The sequence below is a fragment of the Chiloscyllium plagiosum genome, chromosome 5 (genome assembly GCF_004010195.1).
Source record: "Chiloscyllium plagiosum isolate BGI_BamShark_2017 chromosome 5, ASM401019v2, whole genome shotgun sequence".
NCBI classification, from domain to species: Eukaryota; Metazoa; Chordata; class Chondrichthyes; order Orectolobiformes; family Hemiscylliidae; genus Chiloscyllium; species Chiloscyllium plagiosum.
The window spans coordinates 110,534,569-110,559,507 of NC_057714.1; the positions used below are offsets into that span (position 1 = coordinate 110,534,569).

The 24,939-nt window shown below is 42.9% G+C and overlaps 1 protein-coding gene across 1 annotated transcript in view; it reads left to right on the forward strand.

Moving 5' to 3' along the window:
- LOC122550329 (sodium channel protein type 1 subunit alpha-like) overlaps window positions 1-24,939 on the forward strand; it is a 141,292-nt gene that overhangs the window by 41,413 nt on the left and 74,940 nt on the right. Inside the window, exons 5-7 of the mRNA XM_043691055.1 lie at window positions 2,199-2,288; window positions 5,091-5,219; window positions 17,014-17,105. Coding sequence (XP_043546990.1) covers window positions 2,199-2,288; window positions 5,091-5,219; window positions 17,014-17,105 — 311 coding nt within the window. The remainder of the gene's footprint in view (window positions 1-2,198; window positions 2,289-5,090; window positions 5,220-17,013; window positions 17,106-24,939) is intronic.

Consider the following 24,939-nt stretch of genomic DNA (forward strand, 5'->3'; position numbering starts at 1 on the left):
GCAGAAGAGAGCAGATAAGGAGGGGATGGGGGGGAGAGACAGGGTGGGGATGGGGAGGGGGTAGCGTTGGCTATGCAGCACGTGTGTGGCAGCTGATTATTGGTGAAAAGCCAGTTTCAGCGCCTCTGTGACCTCCCTGGATCACATCACACATTGTCGCTGTCACAAGTTTCCATGTCATCTGAAGAGCTTGTCAGTCAGCCCGAGCGTGTCTTTGAGAGCCAGAGAACAGCTCCAGCATGGGGAGCTGTTCGAGGTGACGCTGGAACTGGAAGAGGTCAGGAGCTGATTCGTGATCGAGTCACACTCTGAGCCTGGCACTCTCTGTGAGGATGACTCTGTAAAATCTGCTCCACCAGGGTGACCCTTATTCCCAGCAAGAATTTGCAAGTGAAGTGTTTTGAACATGGGGGTGGGATGGGGGTCCTGTAGCATTGCAGCTCCTGCCCCATCCTGCCTGAGCCTGGCACCTCCTTCTCTCACTGCCTGTGCACATGTATGAGAGGCAGCCTGACAGCTCACCTCTTCAGCTGCACTAAGACAAGCCTATCATTATCATCCAATCTCAAATAGGGACTCACCTTACAAAGCCCCTGGCCAAGGGAGTAGAGACAGCACCTCTGCCGTACACAGACTCAGTATTGAATAAAATGAAGATGAGAGGGATATATGGAGTTGAGGTTGAAGTCTGATCAGCCCTGATCTTACTGAGTGACAGAGCAGGTTCAAACAGCCAAGTGGCCTATACCTGTCCCTCTTTCACATGTGCATGCAACATCCATTTTTCCAATCACCTCTCCCCCCACCACAGTTCCTTTCCCACATTGAGGTGATTAAATGTGATATATAAATTCAAGCCGCCCTTTTTTTTAAAACATTCAACAAACATGTATCCATCAAACCAGAGGATATCATGGCTTTGGTGAAGTTTCAGAGGAACTTTACCATGAAGGGACCATGGAGAGAGGACGTCAGCTTTGTGGAGAATCCAGGAAAGCTGGTGTTATCTTCCATCAGACAAAAACACACATGGGGCAGGATTGAATTGAGGTGTTCAATGTGAGAAAGGACTTCGGAAAAAAAATAATGGGACTTTGTTTCCAATGGCAAAGCAAAGGACACATGGGGAAGATAATTCACAAAAGAAGCTGACATGGGTGAAAATTGAATCGAAATTGAAACAGTAAAGCAGCAGGGCTAAAGGAAAATAGCCTGGGACTAACTGCAGAACTCTTTCAGAGAGAATAAGATTTTGTGATTCTATAAATGAATGTAATGGGAATATGGGTATGTGGTATGTGTGTATATATATATATATGTGTGTGCGGGTATGCAGGAGGAGTGTGTAAGGGTGTGGCATATGTGTGTGTGTGTGTCTATGGGTGGTATATTGGGCGGCACGGTGGCTCAGTGGTTAGCACTGTAGCCCCACAGCACCAGGATCCCAGGTTCGATTCCAGCCTCGGGCGACTGTGTGGAGTTTGCACATTCTCCCCGTGTCTATGTGGGCTTCCTCCGGGTTCTCTGGTTTCCTCCCACAGTCCAAAGATGTGCAGGCCACGTGTATTAGCCATGTTAAATTGCCTACAGTGTTAGGTGCATTAGTCAGTGGGAAATGGGTCTGGGTGGGTTGCTGTTCGGAGGATTGATGTGGACTTGCTGGGCTGAAGGGTCTGTTTCCACACTTTAGGGAATCTATTATAATATATGTGTGTGTGTGTGTGTGTGTCTGTGTCTGTGTCTCTGTATGTGTATGTGTCTGTATCTCCATTTGTGTGTGTGTGTGTGTCTGTATCTCCATTTGTGTGTATGTGTGTCTGTATCTCCATTTGTGTGTGAGTGACAATGACAATAAGGGCTAGGACAGCTGACCATTATCCCATAACCCACTTGTGGTGCAATGGTAGTGTCCCTCCCTTTGAGCCATATGACCTTGTTTGAAGTCCTATGTACTCCAGAGGCATGTGATAACATCTCTAAACAGGTTGATGAAAAAATATTCCGTATCCCAATCAGACAACGTACAACAGATGGGAAAGACCAATAATGCAACTCTGCTGGTTTCTGAATCACTAATTCAGCAAATGAATAGCTAAGTGAAACATCATGATGAATCTCACCACTTTCTTATTTAAAAGAAACACGCATTGGAAAACAAGGTCGAGTGTTCTAAAATTTCTCCTTAACTCATGTTCCACATTGTTCAACATATTCATTATGTGCACTATTTTGACCAATTGTGTGTTCATGACCATGTCTGACCCTGCCCCATGGACAAAGAATGTTGAGTGAGTATGAAACCACACTTCTTGCTAATTTACTTTCTGAATTTATTTGTGAACAAACCTTTTATAAACTATGCTCTTTTCTCTTTTGCTACTGCCCCAAATTCCTTAAATAATATTGACCTTTGAACTGTGCCCTTATCTGTCCCAATGAAACGCTTTACCAGGTTTATCTTGCCTTGTGACTGCTAGCTGGAAAGTAAGTTTACATTTTTTGGTATACTCAGTTCATAACTTGCTAGCAACATACGCTCATGCTGCATTGAACTGAAATCATGATACGACCAAAGTTCTATTTCATTCTCGAAGATGGTTTGCTCCCTGCCTGAATTTTCATTAAAGGAATTGAATAAGGATGGTCTTTAATAGTTACCAATGTGACTGAAGCTCTCCATAATTCTACATTACGCTGTTGACATTACCATTGTCACTTCATCATAGCGACATTGCAAGGAATTCTATCAATTCCGCTATGTTAAGTAATGGTAACTGATTAAAAAGGGGTTTGAAAGTTGAACAGCTACAAGTGACTCTTCCTTCCTTTAATGAAGAGGCCTGATTGATGATGTAATTACTCACCTCAGAGGGAGTTTTTGACAATGATATTTCGATCAAAAGCAGGGGTTCATTGATATTTAGCATGAAATGAACCCTGGGAGTCATTTCTCATCCTTAAAACAAGAGATCAGAGCATACCTCTCAATTCGAAACCTTCAGAATGTGGTACACACAAGGGAGGTTAGTCAGAAACATCTGAGAGAGACCCATTCACAAAATGGAGGCCTGAGACACTTCCGACCCAGCGTTGGTTTCCTCTTATTTAAAGTGAAGTTATGGTCTGGATTGTGCTATCTGGAAATGTGATGGAGGCGGGTTCAGTTGAGAGAGGGCTGGATGATTATTTGGATAGAAATGGAATGCAGGGATATAGGTAAAGGCTGGAGATTGAGCAGTGGGCTGAATGGCCTCCTCCTGTGCCATAAGTATGTAATCACTTGGAATGGTGGCATTTTCTGAGCTGAGATGTCACTTTGTTTTTGTATACTGATAAAACCTTAAGTTATCTCAGTGCTGTAAATCCTGGGATTTACATATTAATCAATCAAAACCTGCATCATTATTCGCGGTGATTAAAGACATCGAGGTTTGTCTAATACATCACATCAATTCTATGACACTTTGATCTTTTACTTATAAATTCTGTGCCTTATGTATCCTGTCTTAGTAGCTACCTGATGAAGGAGCAATGCTCTGAAAGCTTCTGCGTTGGACTATAACCTGGTTGTGTGACTTCTGACAGATATTTATGTTGCCGGCAATTCTGGTATAGCTTGGTCACAGCTGTCAGTCTAAAGCAGGGACCCAAACCACGCAACTAAAAGGTTTTCCATTGTCGGTCACTAAAATTCATCATCTAAGAAAAATAAGACACTTCCTGACTGGGAGATTGTTTGAACATTGTTTTTAACATTGCCAACATTTAGTGGTGGTAAAATGGTCACTGCTGAGGTCAGGTGAATTGGCCATGATAAATTGCCCATTGTGTTAGGCACATTAATCAAAGGGAAATGGGTCTGGGTGGGTTATTCTTCAGAGGGTCGGTGTGAACTTGTTGGGCCAAAGGGTCTGTTTCCACACTGTAGGGGAATCTAATCTAAAATGGTCACCGTTGTGACAGATTTGTGATTCATATTCATTGATGCTGCTTCGGATTCTCTGCAGCAATTCTGGACATGGGGCTCATATCCTCAGTTCAAAACCATGGCCTATCCATGCCTGACAAGCAGGGCTGAAATGGTGAGGCTTGAGGTCATTAAGAACTTGCAGATCCGTAAATGATTGTTTGTATATTCTCCCCATTTCTGTTTCTGTTCCCTCTGGGTGCTCCAATTTCCTTCCACAGTCCAAAGACGTGTAGATTAAGTAGATTGGCCATGTTGAATTAGTTCTAGTGTCCAGGGATGTGCAGGCTGGGTGGATTAGCCATGGGAAATGCAAGGTTTGGTGATAGGGTAGAGGGATAGGTCTGATTGGGATACTCTTCAGAGGGCCAGCTTGGACTTGATGGGCCGAATGGCCTGCTTTCACACTGTAGTGATTCTATTCTATGATCTAATTCAGCATGAAACATTTAAAAGTATAAGTTAAATGCATTTCTGGAGAGATTGGGTGTGAGGTGGACATGGCAATTGGCATGATTTATTAAAAAGGAAGATGATTATCGTTTGGGTCAGATTTTCGCTACTCCTTAACATTCTAATGTCCTTGTTTATGTGGTGGGTTTTTGAAAGTATGTGATAGATTAATTAAGCAGATAGAACAGGCAATTCTTTCACAGTAACACTGTGTGTACCATTTTCTGAACTAAAGTCTGACAGAGCAAACACAATGACTGGGAAAATGATCAGAAAGTGAGCCTTGGCTGAAACAATTGAGAGATATGGTCTACAGTCACTGGTACTGGCGAGAATAATACTGAATGCTTCATATTCTCATTCCTTTCCATTGACTTGGCCGAAGATGCACTCTTTGGTACAAAGTGACTTGCGAAATATTGTCCATCCCTGACTTGACGGCCACCAACTCATCAAGAAATTGTTTTGAAGCTTGCGATCATTGTAAGGCTGACAACCTCACTGCTTCTCCACCTCGCTGTCCGCCATCTTATATCCCTGAGGTATCACATCCGCCATCTTATATCCTGAGGTATCACATGAGGTGGCTCATGTTGCGCCTGAGCCAAAATGCAACAGGACTCCCTTCATCACCTGCTAATGCTGTTTCATTTCCAAATACTTTAACCAGGTATACTTTCACTGGCATTTACACTTTTGAATCAATGATAAAAATATTGGCAAGAGGATTCTGCATTGATGCATTCACCTTCCTTCGAGATCCATGGAATTGGTTGGATTTCAGTGTTATTTTAATGGCGTAAGTAATGAAATAAATTCGACGTAAAAGGCTGACAATTTCCTCATTTTTTTTTCCCCTTCAACTTGCACTGTTTCTGAGAGGAATCTCCAGATGCTTGTTGAATTTAGCAGTTTTTGTCTGTTCTGTCGTGGCCAGCTGATTTTTATTTTTTCCTTAACCCACCTCACCCCTACCCCTCCCCCCAACTGCTTCTAGAAACTTCTCTGTGTCTTTTCAAATCATTTTGTAATGCTCGTGTGTTGATCATCCAGCAGACTGTTTGACGTTTGTCATTAATAAAATAAAACAAAAAAACTGCAGATGCTAGAAATCTGAAGCAAATAATAGAATTTGCTGGAGAATCTCAGCAGGTCTGTTAGCATCTGTGGGACGAGAGCAGAGTTAATGTTTGAAGAAAACTTTAAACTTTTTCAGTTCTGAATGACTCAAAACGTTAACTCTGTTTCTCTCTCTACAGATGCTGCCAGACCTACTGAGCTTCTCCACCTTTTTTACCTGTTTCAAGTTGTAGCATCCACAGTATTTTACCTTTACACAGTAAAGAGAAAAGATCAGGTGAACAGTTTGGGGCCAGCACAGTGGCTCAGTGGTTAGCACTGCTGCCTTACAACACCAGGGACCTGGGTTCAAGTCTACCTTCGGGTGACTGTCTGTGTGGAGTTTGCACATTCTCCTCGTGTCTGTGTGGGTTTCCTCCGGGTGCTCCGGTTTCCTCCTATGGTCTAAAGGTGTGCAGGTGATGGTGGATGCTAGGTGGATTAGTCATGGGCAATGCATGGTTCAGGTAGGATGCCCTTCGAGGGGTCAGTGAGGATGTGATGGGCCGAATGGACTATTTCCACACCATAGAGTTTCCGATTACAGATATCAATGAGTTGATTTCTCTCAACAACTTTTGCCTCTTAATCAAGGACACCAAGTTGTGAGTCACCTGATTCTTAGTCTTTCTCACTGATTGAGGATTCATATTTTCTGAAGGGGATTTGTTTTTTTACCTTCCTCTTTTTTCTTTCATCAATGGAATTTGCAGAGAAAGGAATTTGCAGGGACATAGCGAGTGAGAACAGCCACCGGAAGATTTTCTGTTATATTTTCACACAGGAGAAAGAGAGAGAGAGAGAGAGTGACCTGTTTGATCTTAGCTTGGACATGCTTTTCTGTTGTCTCTATACTGTCTATGGCTGTTGCCACTTGCCCAGAAGTGTTTGTTACTATGGTGAGCCCTCCTAAGCCTACAGCAACTGGTCCTGATTGAAAAACTAATCAAAAGACTTTCTCTGGGGAAAATACTTCTGAGGCATACACATGATGCTGAGGGGGGGCGTCTAGTATCCTCTGTAACTGCTCAAATAAAGCAACATTGTAGATACCACACACACTGAGTTCCAGTAAAACTATCACTTTTTCTTCTAAGGTTTCCTTGGTTTAAAGCAGTATCTTTCCCCCATTTTCACTCCATGGGCCAAAACAAAAATGTGGTCCTTGCATTTCTCACCACAGATTTCCCTCTTTTTTGCAATCACTTTAAATCTGTGCCCTCTTGCTTTTGAATCTTTTGAGTGCTTTTTTTTCTCTGTCTACTCTATCCAAACCTCTCCTGATTTTGAGATCTCATCCCAGCCTTCTCCTCTTCAATGAAACCAATCCCAAACTCTCCAATCTGTCCTCATAACTGAACAGTCCTACTTTGGAACTATTCTTATAAATCTCTTCTGCACCTCCCTCCAACGTGTTCACATTCTTCTGACAGGGTGGTGTCCCGAACTGTACACGATGCTCAAGCTAAGGTTTAGCTTATAGAGATGCAGCAGACCCTCCTTGCTCTTGCACTATATGACCTGTTTAACTAAGCCTAGGATACGAGGTGCTTAATTAGGTGCTCATTTTACCTGTCCGACCATCTTCAATGCTTCATGCTCATATGCACCATGGTCTCTTGCATCCTGCCATCCTTTATAACAGTAGCATTTATTTTATACTGTCTTCCCATCTTCCTGCAGCTGAAGTGTATGCTTCTCTGTAGTGATCTCTGTCTATCACTTTTCTGTCCACTCCACCGACTTGTTAAAGTTTATTTGAAATTCTACGTTGTCCTCCTCGCCGTTGACAATTTTCCAAGTTATGTAGAGTCTACCTGCACTCCAAAATCATTAACATCTATCAGGGAAATCAATGGTCCCAGTACCAGCTCTGGGCACCTGCAATACAAACTCCCTCCAGACTGAAAAATTGCCATTACCCCTCACTCAGCCACTTCTATATCCATGTTGCTACGGTTTCTTCTGTTCCTTGAGCTGTAGCTTTTATCACATGCCTGTTGTGTGGCTCTGTATTGAATGCCTTTAGAACGTCCATGCACACCACATAACACCACATGGTACCTCCTCAAAGAATTCCAGCGAGTTAATTAAACATGATTCTCCCTCAGGAAATACACTCTGACTGTCCTTAATTAACCTACTTTTGTCCACATGATCATTCATGCTATCCTGAATAACTGTTTCTAGAAGTTTCCCCACCACTGGTCTGTCATTGCTGGGCTGGTCACAGAGTCATACCGCACAGAAACAGACCCTTCTGTACAAACAGTCCAAGCCGAACATAATCCCAAACTATACCAGTCCCACCTGCCTGCTGCTGGCCCATATCCCTCCAAACTTTTCCTGTTCATGTACTTATCCAAGTGTCTTTTAAATGTTGTAACTGGGTCTATATCTACCTCTTCCTCTGGACATCCCACATGCAAACCGCCCTCTGTGTAAAAACTTTGCCCCTCATGTCTTTCTTAAATCTCTCTCCTTTCACCTTAAAAGTATCCTTCCTAGTCTTGAAATCCCTCCATCCTTGGGACAAGATATAGTTAACACTATCTATGCCCCTCATGATTTGATGAACCTCTCTGCTTCCTTGGTAAAGACAGATGTAAAGTATCAATGCCACAGCTTAGCCCTCGGGTCCAAGTGTGAGTCCACCTATTTTGTTGCTAATTAGCTATCTTCCTTTGCCAGCTTTTACTATTTGTAGATATTGGGAGAAAGATAAGCACATTTGGTCTGTCAGTTTCAATAATATGTGAACATTCAGTTACAGTTAACCAACTTAAACATAGCACTTAGCTTGTGGTGCTGAGGTGTACAACCCAGGAAATTCTCAGATCTGTACAGGAGGAGAGTTGATCCCAGTATAAGCACATCATTGGCTGCACTGCCTGTGGGTTAGGAATATAATAAAGAAAATCAACTAGGAATCCTGCTGCTGGTCATGCCCAGTTTCCATTGTTGGAGAGAAAATTGCCTGGTTGAACCATGACGAATCACACTCGCATGAAGTGTCAGGGATATTGAGTATGAGCTATAAGGAGAGGCTAGAAAAACTCAGGTTGTTTTCTCTGGAGTGGCAGAGGCTGAGGGGAGACTTGATAGAAGTCTATAAAATTATGAGATGTATAGATAGAGCTGACAGGCAGAATCTTTTTTCTCAGAGTTGAGGTGTCTAATACAAGGGGGCAAGTATTTGAGGTGAGAGGGGGCAAGTTCAAAGGAGATGTGAGGGGCAAGTCTTTTACACACAAAGTAGTAGGAGTGTGGAACGCACTGCCGGGGTGGTGGTGGAGGCAGGTACGATTGGGGCTTCTAAGGGGCTTTTAGATAAGCTCATGGATATGCAAGGAATGAGGGATATGGACCAAGGGCATAAGGGATTAAATTAATTTGGTGTCATGTTCAGCATAACATCGTGGACTGAGGGCCTGTTTATGTGCTGGGCTATTCCATGTTCTATGATACACAGGAGTATGACAAAGGAGATATTTGGAAAGGACAAAAAAAATCTATTAACAAAAAGTTGAATTTAATCTTGCCAGTATGGCAGAGAGTCGCTGCAGTTTGGAGCAGAAATTATAATTTTGCCTTTGCAAACAGTTAGGAGTTAACCACATTTTGGAATGTAAGGGAGTGTGCTTTATTGCTCTGGATAACTTAATTCCCATACCAGATCAAGAACATTAGCCATCAGAGAGACCTTGATGCTCTTTTCCCATCACTGGTTCAGCCTCAAACAGCCTGAGGCAGCTGCTAGTTTGTTTAAACACAATATCGATTTAAAACTAAAACAAAAGGGGGCATAACAGACACAACAGGGTCAATAGCTGAGGTGCAATATCGTGTTCTGCAGGACTCGTAACAGACAGTAGTCCTTCACAGGGTCATTAAATAATTTACTTATTGTTTCAAACTGAAAATAGTGTTAAGATCAGCCAGAAACTCTCCAAATATCCCACATGTGCTCCAAAAATCCTGATATGTACAGCTTGACTTATTATTTGAAGATAAGCTGACCATCAGTCCTAGCTGGCTAAAGGTGATTGGATTTTCAATTACATACAGACATATAAATATAGTGTTTAGGAGCAGAGGAGACCATTCAGTCTCTTGAACCTGTTCTGTCATTTAGTAAGATCGCGGCTGATCTATAGAACATAGAACATAGAACATAGAAGAATACAGCGCAGTACAGGCCCTTGGGCCCTCGATGTTGCGCCGATCCAAGCCCACCTAAACTACACTAACCCACTAGTCAACAACTCCTCCGACTGTCAACAACTCCTCTGATTGTAATCTCAATCCATATTCCTAACTACACTCTTGATTCCCAAGAATCTGTCGATCTCTGCCTTAACAGTATCCAAAGACTCTGCTTTCACCACGTTTGGAAAAGAATTCTAAAGACAAAGACCCCTTTCTCCTCATCCCTGTCTAAAATGGGTGACCTTTTATTTTTAAATATCGGCTCCTATTTTGAGATGTTCCCTCTCTGTCAAGACCCTTCAGGATCTTATATGATTCAATCAGCCGCAAGGTAGACTGGTTAGTGAGGTTAGATCACATGGAATACAGGGAACACTGGCCAATTGGATACAAAAGGTAGAAGACAGAGGGTGGTAGTAGAGGGTTGCTTTTCGGACTGGAAGCCTGTGACCAGTGGTGTGCCACAAGGATTGGTGCTGGGTCCACTACTTTTCATCATTTATATAAATGATTTGGATGTGAGCATAAGAGGTACAGTTAGTAAGTTTGCAGATGGCACCACAATTGGAGGTGCAGTGGACAGTGAAGAAGGTTACCTCAGAGTACAACAGGATCTTGATCAAATGAACCAAAGGGCTAAGAAGTGGCAGATTGAGTTTAATTTAGATAAGTGTGAGGTGTTGTATTTTGACAAATCAGGGCAGGACTTATACACGTAGTGATTGGGTCCTGGGGAGTGTCACCGAACAAAGAGACTTGGGGTGTAAGTGTATAGTTCCTTGGAAGTGGAGACAGGATGGTGAAGAAGGTATTTGGTATGTTTGCTGTCATTGATAAGTGTATTGAGTATAGGAGTTGGGATGTCATGTTGCAGCTGTACATTGAAGCCAAAGTTAGAAACCTGTGACCATTTCTGGTCTCCCTGCTGTAGGAAAGATGGTGTGAAACTTGAAAGGGTTCAGAAAAGATGTACAAGGATGTTGCCAGGGTCGGAGGGTTTAAGCTACAGGGAGAGGCCCAATAGGTTGGGGCTGTTTTCCCTGGAGCGTTGGAGGCTGAGGGGAGACCTTATAGAGGTTTATAAAATCATGAGGGTCATGGATAGGATAAATAGCCAAGATCTTTTCCCCAGGGTAGGGGAATCCAAAACTAGAGGACAAAGGTTTAAGTTGAGAGGGGAAAGATTCAAAAGGGATCAGAGGGGCAACATTGTCACGCAGAGGGTGGTGCGAGTATGGAATGAGCTGCCAGAGGAAGTGGTGGAAGCTGGTACAATTATGACATTTCAAAGGCATCTGGATGGGTATATGAATAGGAAGGGTTTGCAGGGGCATCGGCCGGGTGCTGACAAATGGGCTGTGATTAATTCAAGATATCTGGCCAGCATGGATGAGTTGGGGCAAAGGTCTGCCTCTGTGTTGTACAACTCTGTAAATTGCATCTTATTCCTCTAAACTCCAGTGGAATGACACCTAACCTGATCAATCCACCCATTCCAGATATTAGTCTGGTAAACCTTCTCTGAACTGCCTGACACACATTCCCATCCTTCCTTAAATATTGTGCTTTCCTGCACTCAGGCAATGCATGACGACTTTTCTCATTAAGGTTTGATGCTTGTTCAACACCAACGTAACTGGGTGTATATAAATAAAACACAGCAGTCGTGCGGTCTTTAGTCCTTTAGAATATATAATCAGCTGCAAATCTGCAATAAAGATTTGGTATCCATCTCACTTTTTATCAGGATTTGACAATTGTGATTCATTTGCATAGTCTTAAGAGGGGTATATGGTTCTGTTTACAATTGTCAGCTTCTCCCAGAACAGGAAGCCTAACAAATCCTGTCTCAGTTGGACTGATAAATCTCATTTACTAACTTTGTTAACACATTCACACAACACTAATTCTTTCCAGAGGTGAATTATCTCTTGGTTCAATTTGTACTGTTTCAGGGAATGACTTGTGCTTGGTACTCCATTTATCTCTGGTGAAAACATTTCTTGAGTTCCCATTCTTATTCTTCACCTCGTGATGTGTGTGTCTGCTCCTCCCATGTCTATGAACCCCTTGACACAATGAACAGTAAAGAACATAGAACATAGAATGTTACAGCACAGTACAGGCCCTTCGACCCTCGATGTTGCGCCGGCCTGACACCCATCTAACGTACACTGTTCCATTATTATCCATATGTGTGTCCAATGCCCATTTAAATGCCCTTAACAGTCTACTACTGTTGCAGGCAGGCCATTCCACACCCCTACTACCCTCTGAGTAAAGAAACTACCCGTGATATTTGTTCTAAATCTATCACTCCTCAATTTAAAGCTATGTCCCCTCATGTTAGCCTTCACCATCTGAGGAAAAAGGCTCTCACTGTACAACCTATCTAACCCTCTGATTATCTTATATGCCTCGATTACGTCACCTCTCACCCTTGTCTCTCTAATGAAAACAGCCTCAGTTCCCTCAGCCTTTCCTCATAAGACCTTCCCTCCATACCAGGCAACATCCTAGTAAATCTCCTCTGAGGAGAAAGTGAGGTCTGCAGATGCTGGAGATCAAAGTTGAAACTTTATTGCTGGAACAGCACAGCAGGTCAGGCAGCATCCAGGGAACAGGAGATTCGACGTTTCGGGCACAGGCCCTTCTTCATTCCTGAAGAAGGGCCTGTGCCCGAAACGTCGAATCTCCTGTTCCCTGGATGCTGCCTGACCTGCTGTGCTGTTCCAGCAATAAAGTTTCAACTTAAATCTCCTCTGAACCCTTTCCAAAGCTTCTACATGCTTCCTATAATGCAGTGGCCAGAACTGTATGCAATATTCCAGGTGTGGTCTTACCAGTGTCTTGTACCTTTGTTAAGACTCAAGGATTAAGTCCATTGGGACTTGGGAAAGCCCATAGTTCCAACAATTTGTTCAGTACCCCTTCCCTGGTGATTGTAATTTTCTAGAGTTCTTCCATCCTTTCCATCTACTGGTTTATCACTGCTGATAAAATGTTACATACAATCTACAGTGAAGACTGATGTAAAATATCCATTAAACTCACTTTGTGTTTTCTAATTTTACAGTATTAATTCTCCAACCTGATTTTCCATAAAATCAACATCACTTTGTTATCGCTTTTAAAAGAATTGTTAGAAACTCTTACTTTCTCTTTTTATATGTCTGGCTAGCTTTCTCTTGTACCTTAATTCTTCTCTCTTTATTAAATTTTTGCACAGACTTCACTGTTTTTCATACTCTTTTGACCTACCACCCTCCCATCTTTGCACAAATATTTAACTTTTCTAGTTAACTACAGATATTGGGTCTAGCCTTGTTGGAATGTGTCTATTCTGTGTATTCTGAAATATCCACTTAAATATCTGCCACTGCAACTCTGGGGACCTGGTGACGTTTGCCATAGTCCCACAAAGGAGATTATTGTGCAAGATTAAAGTGCATGGGATTGGGGGAAGTGTATTGAGATGGATAGAAAACTGGTTGGCAGAGAGGAAACAGAGAGTATAAATTAATGGGTCCTTTTCAAATTGGCAAGCAGTTACTAGTGGGGTGCCATAGGGACTGATGCTGGGACCCCAGCTATTCATAATATACATTAATGATGTGGATGATGGAACAAAACGTAACATCTCAAAGTTTGCAAATGATTTCCAAGTTGGGTGGGAGGGTGAACTGTGACAAGGACACAGGCATTCTTCAGCATGATCTGGACAGGTTGGGTGAGTGGGCGCATCAGTGGCAGATGCAGTATAATTTGGATAAATGTGAGGTTATTGTTGTAAATTGGGAGAGGGGAGTGTGCAGTGGGACCTGGGTGTTCTTGTGTACCAACCGCTGAAGGCAAGCATGCAGGTGCAGTAGGCAGTAAAGAAGGTTAATGGTATGTTGGTCTTCATTGAGAGAGGTTTTGAATACAGGAGCAGGGATGTGTTGTTGCAGTTCTCAAGGGCCTCAGTGAGGGGAAAGTGAGGAGTGCAGATGCTGGAGATCAGAGTCGAGAGTGTGGGGCTGGAAATGCACAGCAGGTCAGGCAGCATCCGAAGAGCAGGAGGGTTGACGTTTCAGGTATAAGCCCTGATTCTCCTGCTCCTCCAATGCTGCCTGATCTGCTGTGCTTTTACAGGCCTTGGTGAGGCCACACCTAGAATATTGGGTGCAGTTGGGTCTCCTTTTCTGAGGAAGGATGCTTTTACTCTCAAGGGAGTGCAGCGAAGATTTACCAGGCTTATTCCGGGATGGGCGGATTGACATATGAGGAGAGATTGACTAGGTTAGGGTTGGTTTTTGCTGGTGTTCAAACCAGTGAGGGGGGATCTCATAGAGACTTATAAAATTCCACCAGGACTAGACAGGGTAGATGCAGGGAAGATGTTCCCGATGGTGGATGCATCCAGAACCAGGGGTCACAGTCTGCGGATTCAGGGTGGACTATGTAGGACAGAGATGAGGAGACATTTCTTCACCCAAAGAGTGGTGAGCCTGTGGAATTCATTCCCATTGGAAGTAGTCGATGCCAAAACATTAAATGTATTCAAGAGACGGTTAGATATAGCACTTGGGGCGAATGGGATCAAAAGTTATGGGGAGAAAGCAGGATTAGACTATTGAGTTGGACGATTGGCGGAGAAGGCTTGAAGGGCTGAATGGCCTCCCCCTGCTCTTGTCTTCAATGTTCCTATGTCTCAATGACCTATTGCTAATTCACTTTAGCCAGCTCTCCTGACATGCCCTTACAATTGTCCTCATTTAAATCTTTCAAACAGAGTCTCATACCCACTCCCACTCTTCCTCAAGCTGAATATAAAATTCATGCATATTATAATCACTGCTACCCACGGATGCCTTCATTGCAAATGTCACATCCAGTGTAGCCTACTCTCTGGCTAGCTCCAGAATATACTGTTTTAAGAAGGTATCCTGAGATCACTCTATGAACTCTTCATCTTGTCTTCCTTTGCCTATCTGACCATTCCAGTCAATATGTACATTAAAATCTCTCATGATTATGATGATATTCTTTCTTTCTGCTCTGTCCTCCTGGGTTGTTACTATCAGTAACATCTTGCTTTTATCATTTCACATGGTTACCTAAACGTTTTCCACACTTTAGTTTCCTGAACTTAAGTCCTCATCAATTTTCCTTGTTACTTTCTCAAATAAATTCAATCAAGTTAGTTAGATTGGATTTTCCTTTAACCAATCTATGCTGACCATACCTGATTAATCTGTGTTTTTCCAAATGACCTATCTGTTGGGATTGCTTCCAATTGTTAGTCCACTTCTGAGGTTAGACAGACTGATCTGTGATTATTCAATCTCTCTCTCACTTTTTCAAAGAAAGGTACAACATTAGCAGTCCTCTAATCTTCAGGCTCTATTTCTGTATCCAATGAGGATTGGAAAATGAGGCCTCTAATCTTCAGGCTCTATATCTGTATCCAATGAGGATTGGAAAATGAGGCCTCTAATCTTCAGGCCTTGTACCTGTATCCAATGAGGATTGGAAAATGAGGTTCAGAACCTCTGCTATTTGCTCTCTGATTTTTTTTTAATAGACTAGTGTACCTCTACCTGATCCTGGGTGATTTATTCAGATTCACAAATGCTAATCCCACTAACATTTGTGTTGCTCGCAAGAACAAAGCTTTTCACTGTGCCTCGGTACACGTGACAATAAATTCAATTCAATTCAATTCAATTTCCTCTGTCCATATGTTTACCACATCAATACTTTATACTTCTCTTCCATAGCTATAAAATCTGCATTGTTCCCTATTTTTGGTGTAGACACATGCAGAGTACTGATAAAGAATAATACCAACACATTCTGTCTCTACACATATACACATTGTTATCAGCTTTGCTTTTTGCTTGTTTATCCTCATACAATTAATGCATGGATAATTTGATTTGATTTGAAGTTGTCACCTGTACCGAAGTACAGTGAAACGTTCAGTTTTGGGAGCAGTACAGGCAGATCACAGCAAACAAGGACATACAGGTCACAGGAAGCTTAGATGGAGTGAGGCATACAAGCGAACAGTTGCACACGAGGTCCACAAAACAAGATCAACATTATTTGAAGTTAGAGAGGTCCACTCAGCAGCCTAATTCCACCTTTGACTTCACCTTAAGGTTGCATGCCATATTCTTTCACACCTTCTCTTTGTTTTCTTAATTTCTTTTTTGATTTCACCTTTCGTTTTGTGGCTTTCTGTAGTATTGAACTCTCAGGGTCAGACATGAGCTTTACTTTTTGCCTTATCTTTCCTGTAGGGTCCTTGATATCCAGGGGCTGTAGATTTGGCCGTCTAATTATTAAGCAACTTAACGTTCCCACAGCACGAGTTGGCTTTTTAAAAATTCATTCATCCCTGGGATGTGGATATCGCTGGCTAGGCCAGGATGCATTGACCACCCCGAATCACACAGAGGGCAGTTGACTTTCCTTGCAGGTTGGGAGTTGTCTGGGGTGGGGGGGGCACAGGGAGGGATGAGCAGTCCATCTTCCCCCATACAATGTAGCCTACAAAGAAGGCCCTTTCCTTCAATGTACAATCGTTACTACTGAATCCGGTAGGGAATGCCAGAGAAATGTGCTCATTCGGAGAGCGGATAGAATGTCAAATTCTCTATTGCAAGGAATAGTTGAGGCGAGCAGTGCAGGGGGAGGCTGCACACTGGCAAGAAGGGCAAGGAATGAATGTTATTGGATAAAGAGATTTGGGTGATATGTTAACCTGCACAGACTAGTTGGACTGGCTGGCTCTCCGTGTACTAAATTCTTTGTAACACATTTTGATGTGCACTTGCGATGCCAAGGTATACAAGGTGATAGGCTGAATGCTGAAAGATGGGATTAAAATAGCCAGGTGTTTGTTTTTGACTGGCACAGACTCGATGGGCCAAAGGTTAGATTAGAGTGGTGCTAGAAAAGCACAGCAGGTCAGGCAGCATCCAGGGAGCAGGAAAATCGACGTTTCAGGCAAAAGCCCTTCCTCATTCCTGATGAAGGGCTTTTGCCCGAAACGTTGATTTTCCTGCTCCTCGGATGCTGCCTGACCTGCTGTGCTTTTCCAGCACCCCTCTAATCTAGACTCTGGTTTCCAGCATCTGCAGCCCTCACCTTTGCCTCGATGGGCCAAAGGGCCCTTTCCTGTGCTCTGTGACAGTGTGAAACAAAACTAGGAAAAGGACAGACTAACTGACATGAATTGTGTTGCTATCCCAAATAACTGTGGTTTTATTCTACAGGTACATAACATCATTTGTGCACCTAGGTAATGTTTCAGCTCTTCGAACATTCAGAGTATTGAGAGCGTTGAAAACCATTTCAGTAATCCCAGGTAAGAATTCATTCTGACTCAGCTGCAGACAACAAATGGGGGCTTTGACTTGCTTCTGACCCCCTCCCAGTTCCCTGCAGCTACTGCCTCAGCTGTTCATGGTGTTCTATTGTTGTTCTCCCATTCCTCTTGCATGCTACAGACTTGTGACTGAATTTGTTAAACTGGGTCATGTCTCAACATTATAAACATTTGGGAGCACTTCCAAATTCTGAAAGTGATCTCAACCATTCCAGGTGAGATGTTAAACACTAAAGCTTGCACTGAATTAACTCAGTGCAAAACTGTTGCACAAGTGGAGGGAAATAAAGTAGATTATTGTAATAATAATTTAAATAATTACCAAGCAATGGATTTGATTCTTTTTTGAGCTGTCTGTAGGAGCACCTTGTCTATTTAATGACTTTAAGTTGTTAATGCAAATTTCCTTAATGCCAACAGCAGCTTTCTCATTTTTAATGACACATTCCTTTATCTAATCCCGACCCAATTAGTAAAATAATGAGAGAATCTGTGTTTATAGAGGCATTATCATAGCTTGAAGGGAGTGAACATGTTCCGAAGGTTTTGTATGTGTGAACATTTGAATTGGACACCTCGACACCAAGTTGAAGATTATTTCCAGGATTTGCATTTTAATTTCCAGAAACTGAAATTTCTTTTCCCTCCTGTCTGATTAGCAAGAATTAAGCTTCTGGTTGGGTGAACTGATTAAGTTACTGAGTTAATACACAGGGGGAATGTATGGTCCAAGGTGTGGAATGAGCTGAGTGACTGAGAAGTCAATAAACTCTAACCACAAGGAAAAGGTGTCATAAATTCTGTTTTACCTACAGGTTTATATCCAAATTGACACACTTACATTGTTCAGTGTACATGCGAAGTGTTTTTTTGACCAGACACTTGAAAAAAAACTGAAAAATGTGTTGCTGGAAAAGCGCAGCAGGTCAAGCAGCATCCAAGGAGCAGGAGAATCGACGTTTTGGGAATCCTGAAGAAGGGCTTATGCCCGAAACGTCGATTCTCCTGCTCCTTGGATGCTGCCTGACCTGCTGCGCTTTTCCAGTAACACATTTTTCAGCTCTGATCTCCAGCATCTGCAGCCTTCACTTTCTCCTCCTTGAAAAAAAATCCAGTGCATGATAGAATGGAGTTCAGGGCTATGGGCCCTGGTGGGGTGTGAGTAAGTACTTTATAACCATTGGAACAGTTTCAAAGATTGAATCCTCCAACATTGAATTAGACTCAGACACAATAAGAAGAAACTGTTCTTAACCCTTTTAAGAAGATCAAACCCAGCTTTCCACACGTTGCCAGCCCACAGATCTGTGTAATTTAAAACATTGTTTTTTTCAGATGTCGAATATTGGTGATTTATTTTTCCAGCAAAGTGGAAAGGTTTCATTCAGCTGAATATTTCTCATCTGTGTGGTAAATTAGTGCAGCCTGCTGTACTGGCATGCAAAATGGATACCAGAGAGCAAGCCCCATAGTCATTTCTCAGTCATATTGTAGGTGTGGCTTATATTAAAGTAAATGAATGTCACTCTACGGGCTGCAGAACTAGGCTGGTGGGGAGGTCTACATGCAGAGCTGTCTGACAATGCTATGAACTCCTAAATTTTGAATGCTCTTGGCCTGATGATCACTTAGCACTTTTTTATGGTGTTCCCATGCCTGCTGTTTAACTCAGACGATTTTACCTGTTTCCAATGGGTCATGTATTGTGGACCAGCCCAGACCAGACCCCCTCAAAATATTTTAAGAAGGTAGCTTAGACCCTCATTTTTTCTTATTTACAAAGGCAAACATAACGTGCTCTGTTTCAGGTGCAATTCAACTGATTGGACTGATCAATATTAAGCAAAACGCAATTTATTCAAACGCTATGGTTAAATTCCAACAAGAGAGCAATGAACTTGGAATAACTTAACTCTGTTGGAAAACTTAGCAGAATAATAGATACGGTAATTGTTACTAATTAATTTTTCCAATATAGGAGCATCCCATAAACATAGCATTTGGGAAAAAGACAGATTCAGAAATCAGATTTTCTCACATTCAACACCTGCAGTAGGAAGAGAAACTAAGCAAAAGTGAGGACTGCAGATGCTGGAGATCAGAGTTTAGATTAGAATGGTGCTGAAAAAGCACAGTAGGTCAGGCAGTTTCCGAGGAGCAGGAAATTCGACGTTTCGCGCAAAAGTCCTTCATCAGGAATGAGCAAGGAAGAGAAACCCCAGCTTCGAGATGTAACAGAGAGATGGGAAAAAAATAGCATCTACTTCTTGAAGACTCCAACAATTTCAGCTAAAAGCTAAAACAAAACTGCGAAATCCTGGTTTGTGAGAGCTGGCCACACCCATCCAGGCTACTTCTATTGTTCCAACCTTTAAAAAAACTTCAAGGCCTCCCAAGCTGTTTACGTTACCACAGACTGCTCATTCAATTACTGTCTTAAAAGAAACCAGGACAAAATACACCTCTTAAAGCCACTGCATCGTAACACATGCTTCCACTAAAGTACCTGACAGGTGATGATGTTGGTGATAAATACAGAGTGGGTTTGCCTGGTATCTAACAGCGTCTGTTGTTACATGTTACAGGCAATGTTATTCAGTCCCAGTAGCACCACAGATATATGGATGACCCATCTATTGAGAGACTGTCGGCCTACATGAAGACAACTCCAATAAGCAGTGAACTGTGAATTCAGAAACCATTAGTTGATTCAGCCACAATCCATAGGACAGGTGTCAAGTCATCTTGCCTTTCTAATCTGTGGGTAGTGTAGTGTCAGAGAGGATGTATCTGCTCCACACACTCTCACTCCAGCGATAACCGCTGAGTTAATGCTCCCATTGATGGTAACGACTTGTAATTGCCCAGTATCATACCACCACATGTAAAGAGTGAACAGGCAATCAGCAGGGAAAGCCTATCTATGTGAAACTAGCCAAGGGGACTTGTAAGGGTCAGTTCTGGTTTTGTGTAACTGTGAGTATGGGGACTTATTATCCTGAGGAAATGGTCAGGAAAAGCTGAACATCCAAGTCGCTATTCAACTCTCTTGTGGTTCTTAATAAGACAGTAATCAATGTTGAAGATTCTCAATGCTAGGCCCACTGCTTTTGGCATTTACATACTATTTGGATCCTTAAAGGCAGTTTAAATTTAATAGGAGGTTGGTTAGCTTAGTTGGTTGAGATGTAGGATGATGCCAAAAGCACAGGTTCAATTCCTGTGTGAGCTGAGCTATCCATGAAGGTCTCTCCTTCGCAACCTCTCCCCTCACTTGAGATCTGGTGCCCTTCAGGTTAAACCACCATCAGTCGTCTCTCTCTCTCTCTAATGAGTGGGACAACAGTGACTTTATAAATACAGAGTGAAATTTGCTGATGATGCCAAGCTTGGAGGTATGGCTTAAAGTGAGGATGGTATTAATTGACTACAACTGGGCAGTAGTTCAAGAGGAGTGTTTTGTCCTGGTTTCTTTTAGAGACTGGGGACAGGTGACGAGCAGTCTACAAGAAGATAAACAACTTGCGAGGCCTTGGGGTTTTTTAAAAGTTGGAACAATAGAAGCAGCCTGAGGAGGTGTGGTCCAGCACTCACAGACCAGGATTTCTACCTTTCTTTAGTTTTTTTCAGGTTTAGTTTTATGCAGTTGCTGTGGGAGTCTCAACATGGTTGGAAGCTACAGTAAATGTCTCCTGGCTGTCACTGTCTCTGAGTTATCACTTGATATTTTTCTCTCTCTCTGCTGCCAGACTACATGTGAGACAATCTGTTTCTGACTTTGCTTTTTTGGCAAGGGGTGTGGAACAGTTAATTAGTAATAGTTGTTGCCTCGATTATTCTGTTAAGTTTTCCAAATAAGTTAAGTTATTCCAAGCCCTTCTTTATCTTGCTTGCACTGTACTGTAGGGTTTGAATAAATTGTGTTGTTTAATGTCGAATAGTTTGACCAATCGAATTGCATCTGGAACACAGCACCTGACATTTACCTTTAAAATAAGACAAAGTTAAGGTCTAGGCTACCTTAAGAAATATTGAGGGGGGTTGGTCCATAACAGTAGGGTGGTAGAATCAGCAGACAGCTGGCAGATAGAAATCCATAGCTGGGAGAGGCAATGTAGGTTTAAAGAGTATGCTAAAACAAAAGGGTTCTGAAGTTTGGGGGTGCTATGTTGGAAGTATGTGGGGGTGGGAGTGGTGGTTTCGGGTCCATGGTTCTTTGAAGATGACATGACATGCCACCCTTTATTTGGCCCTGATCCAGCTCCCTCAGAGCCAGCTCTCAGAGTGAACAGAACCCCTGACACTCCTGTTATATCTGTCAGCCAGGACTCCCTGATTGATGCAGATTAACAGCCCCAGACAGGGAACTCATATTCTATGAGATCCACCTGCCGACCTCACTCCAATCCCCACTTCTGAGCTTATGATGGAGGGAAGGTCATTGATTAAAGCAGCTGAAAGATGGTTGGGCTGTGGACCCTAACCTGAGGAACCCCTGCAGAGAAGTCCTGGAGTGAGATGACTGACCTCCAACAACCATGACCGCCAGGTCTGACTCCAACCAGCGGAGAGACTTCCCTCTGATTCCCTTTGACTCTGATTTGTTCGGGTCCTTTGCTGTTACACAATCACATGCTGCCCTGATGTTAAGGGCAGTCACTGTCAAAGACAACTTGGGCAGACTTACAGATACTGGTCCAACCAGATACATCCACATCCTGTGAAGAATTAAAATTAAATAGTCAAGTCAGGCGTAATGATTATAATCTGCCACAAGATCTCCCAGGTCCTGGTTGTTTCGACTTTACACAAAAACACTTTCCCTTTGAGCTGCTTGGGCCCTCGGGTGTGTGTCAACATAGATGGGATTGTTGGGGCCTCTCCCATGCCTGTTAAAAATTACAATCTTTGCCTCCTTGTCCTGCTAACCTGCTCCTCAGATCGAGCCATAGGGTCATACAGCACAGAAACAGACCCTTTGGTTCAACCAACCCATGCCGAACATAATTCCAAGCTAAACTAGTCCCACCTGCCTGTATTTGGCTCTAATCCATCCAAAACTTCCATATTCATGGACTTATCGAAGTGCATCCATGGCTTCCACTGGAACTGCATTCCATACGTAATCCATCCTCTGTATAAAGAATTTGCCCCTCATGTCTTTTGAAAATCTCTCTCCTCTCAGGATAAAAACGTGCACTCTCGTCTTGAAATCCCCCACTCTAAGGAAGCGGCATCTACCATTAACTCTATCTATACCCCTCATGATCTTATAAACTTCTATCAGGTCACCTCTCAACCCTCTACGCTCCGGTGAAGAAAGTTCCCAGCCTATCCAGCCTTTTGCGAGCGGGATCTTTCCTGTCACTCAATGTCACTTTGGAAAATGGGACAGCTTTTCCTGAGCAGTATCTATCCAGGGCTGCCCTCTTTGTAAACCGTACGCTGACACATTCCTGCTGTTTGACGGTCCTTTTCCCAGATTAGTTCATCAATAGAGCGAAGTTGTACAGTATTTAAAGGTTTCCGAAATGCATCATTACTTTGTGGGGAAGTCCTTACTGCTGTTGGGGGATTGGTCTGCGACATATATTACGTTTGGCCAATGGTGTAACAAGGATAACATTGGAGCAGCTGCCATTTTCCTTCTAAACAATGTATCCTAATTGTTCGTAACTCTCTGCGATAAATGCCCTGATGGGTTTTTTCAAACTTATTTTGCCTGGGTAAGACTGCCCCATGGTTTATTTGAAACTGCGCATTCTAATTATTTGCAGAAAGCATATTGCCTTTTTGCTCTCCAGTTTAACCAAATAACTCCCACCTAAAATCTAAACCTCACTTCTACATCTTAGCTGGTTTTGTAATGAGAGAAAAAAACAGGCATCAAAGTAACTAAGACACTTTAGTTACCTTGTCCTATCATACAGTCTTCGGTCCAACTTGTCCATGCTGACCAGATATCCTAAATTAATCGAGTTCCACCTGCCAGCACTTGGCCCATATCCCTCCAAACCCTTCCCACTCATATACCCATCCAGATGCCTTTTAAATGTTGTAATTGTACCAGCCTCCACCACTTCCTCTGGCAGCTCATTCCATACACACATCACCCTCTGTGTGAAAAAGTTGCCCCTTAGGCCCCTTTTAAATCTTTCCCCTTTCACCTTAAAACTATATCCTCTAGTTTTGGACTCCCTGACCCTGGGGAAAAGGCCTGGGCTATTCACTCTATCTTTGCTCCTCATGAGTTTATAAACTTCTCTACAGTCACCCCCAGCCTTTGATGCTCAGGGAGAACAGCACCAGCCCATTCCAGCCTCTCCCTATCGCTCAAACCCTCCCAACACTTGTAAATCTTTTTTTGAACCCTTTCAAGTTTAGAAACATCCTTCCTAAAACAGCGAGACCAAAATTGAACTCAGTATTCCAAAAGTGGCCTAAACCAAGGCTCCTTCAGCTTCTGATTTCAGCAACTTATCCTCCACTGTTTCTGACAACTCTTCTGCAATGTTGCCAACAAACACTCCTTCCTTTGCCGAGCCTTTCAACTTTCCGAGAGAATGTGATCCTTCTGTGACACCCTGGTTGTCCTATTGTCAGTCACCTCCGACACTCCCTCCTGTTCCTGCAGCCATTCCCCTCTTGGGGGAGGTGATGGCCTGTTAATCCAGAAACTCAGATATTGCCTCGGGACCTGGGTTCGAGTCCCACCATGTCAGATGGTGGAATTTGAATTGAGTCAAAATCTCTTAAATATGTAAGAGTCTGATGATGATCATGAATCCATCGCTGATTTTCAGGTAAAGCCTATCTGATTCGTTAATGCCTTTTGGGGTAAGGAACTGCCGTCCTTACCTGGTCTGGCCTACATATGACTCCAGATCCACAGCGATGTGGTTGACTCTTAACTGCCCTCTGGGCAATTAGGGATGGGCAATAAATGCTGGGCCTAGTCAGTGATACCCTCGTCCTATGAATGAATAAAACAAGTTGTAGGAGATGGATCAATTGTCCTTTTCTCACATTCCTGATGAGGGGCTTATTCCTGAAACATCAACTCTGTTGCTCCTCGGGTGCTGCCTGACCTGCTCTGCTTTTCCAGCGCCACACTTTTTGACTCTACTTTGAACACCCTAACCGTGACATCCCCAACCATTCCTTCCATGTGACCTGATTGTACTGCCTTCAGTTTAGTAACATTGATGTGGACTGGGGTGTTGGTTTTGGACTGGGGTGGACAAAGTTAAAAATCACACAACACCAGGTTATAGTCCTTCATCAGGCTTTTGCCCAAAACGTCGATTTTCCTGCTCCTCGGATGTTGCCTGACGTGTTGTGCTTTTCCAGAACCACTCTAATCTAGACTCTGGTTTCCAGCATCTGCAGTCCTTGTTTTTAACAGGTTATAGTCAAACAGGTTTATTTGGAAGCACTAGCTTTCGGAGCGCCACTCCTTCATCATGTAGCTCGTGGACAAGGTTCATAGGACACATTAATATGTTTCTTAAATTATCTCACGAATGTGACTTGAAAGAAGTTCTTGGATTTATATATTACTGAATTGAAATCTGTAACCCATTTGAAAAGATGAAAAACTTAACAGCAAACTAGGTTTGTTCAATACATTGAGGTAAAAACAATGACTGCAGATGCTGGAAACCAGATTCTGGATTAGTGGTGCTAGAAGAGCACAGCAATTCAGGCAGCATCCAAGGTGCAGTGACATCGACGTTTCGGGCAAAAGCCCTTCATCAGGAATAAAGGCAGAGAGCCTGAAGTGTGGAGAGATAAGCTAGAGGAGGGTGGGGGT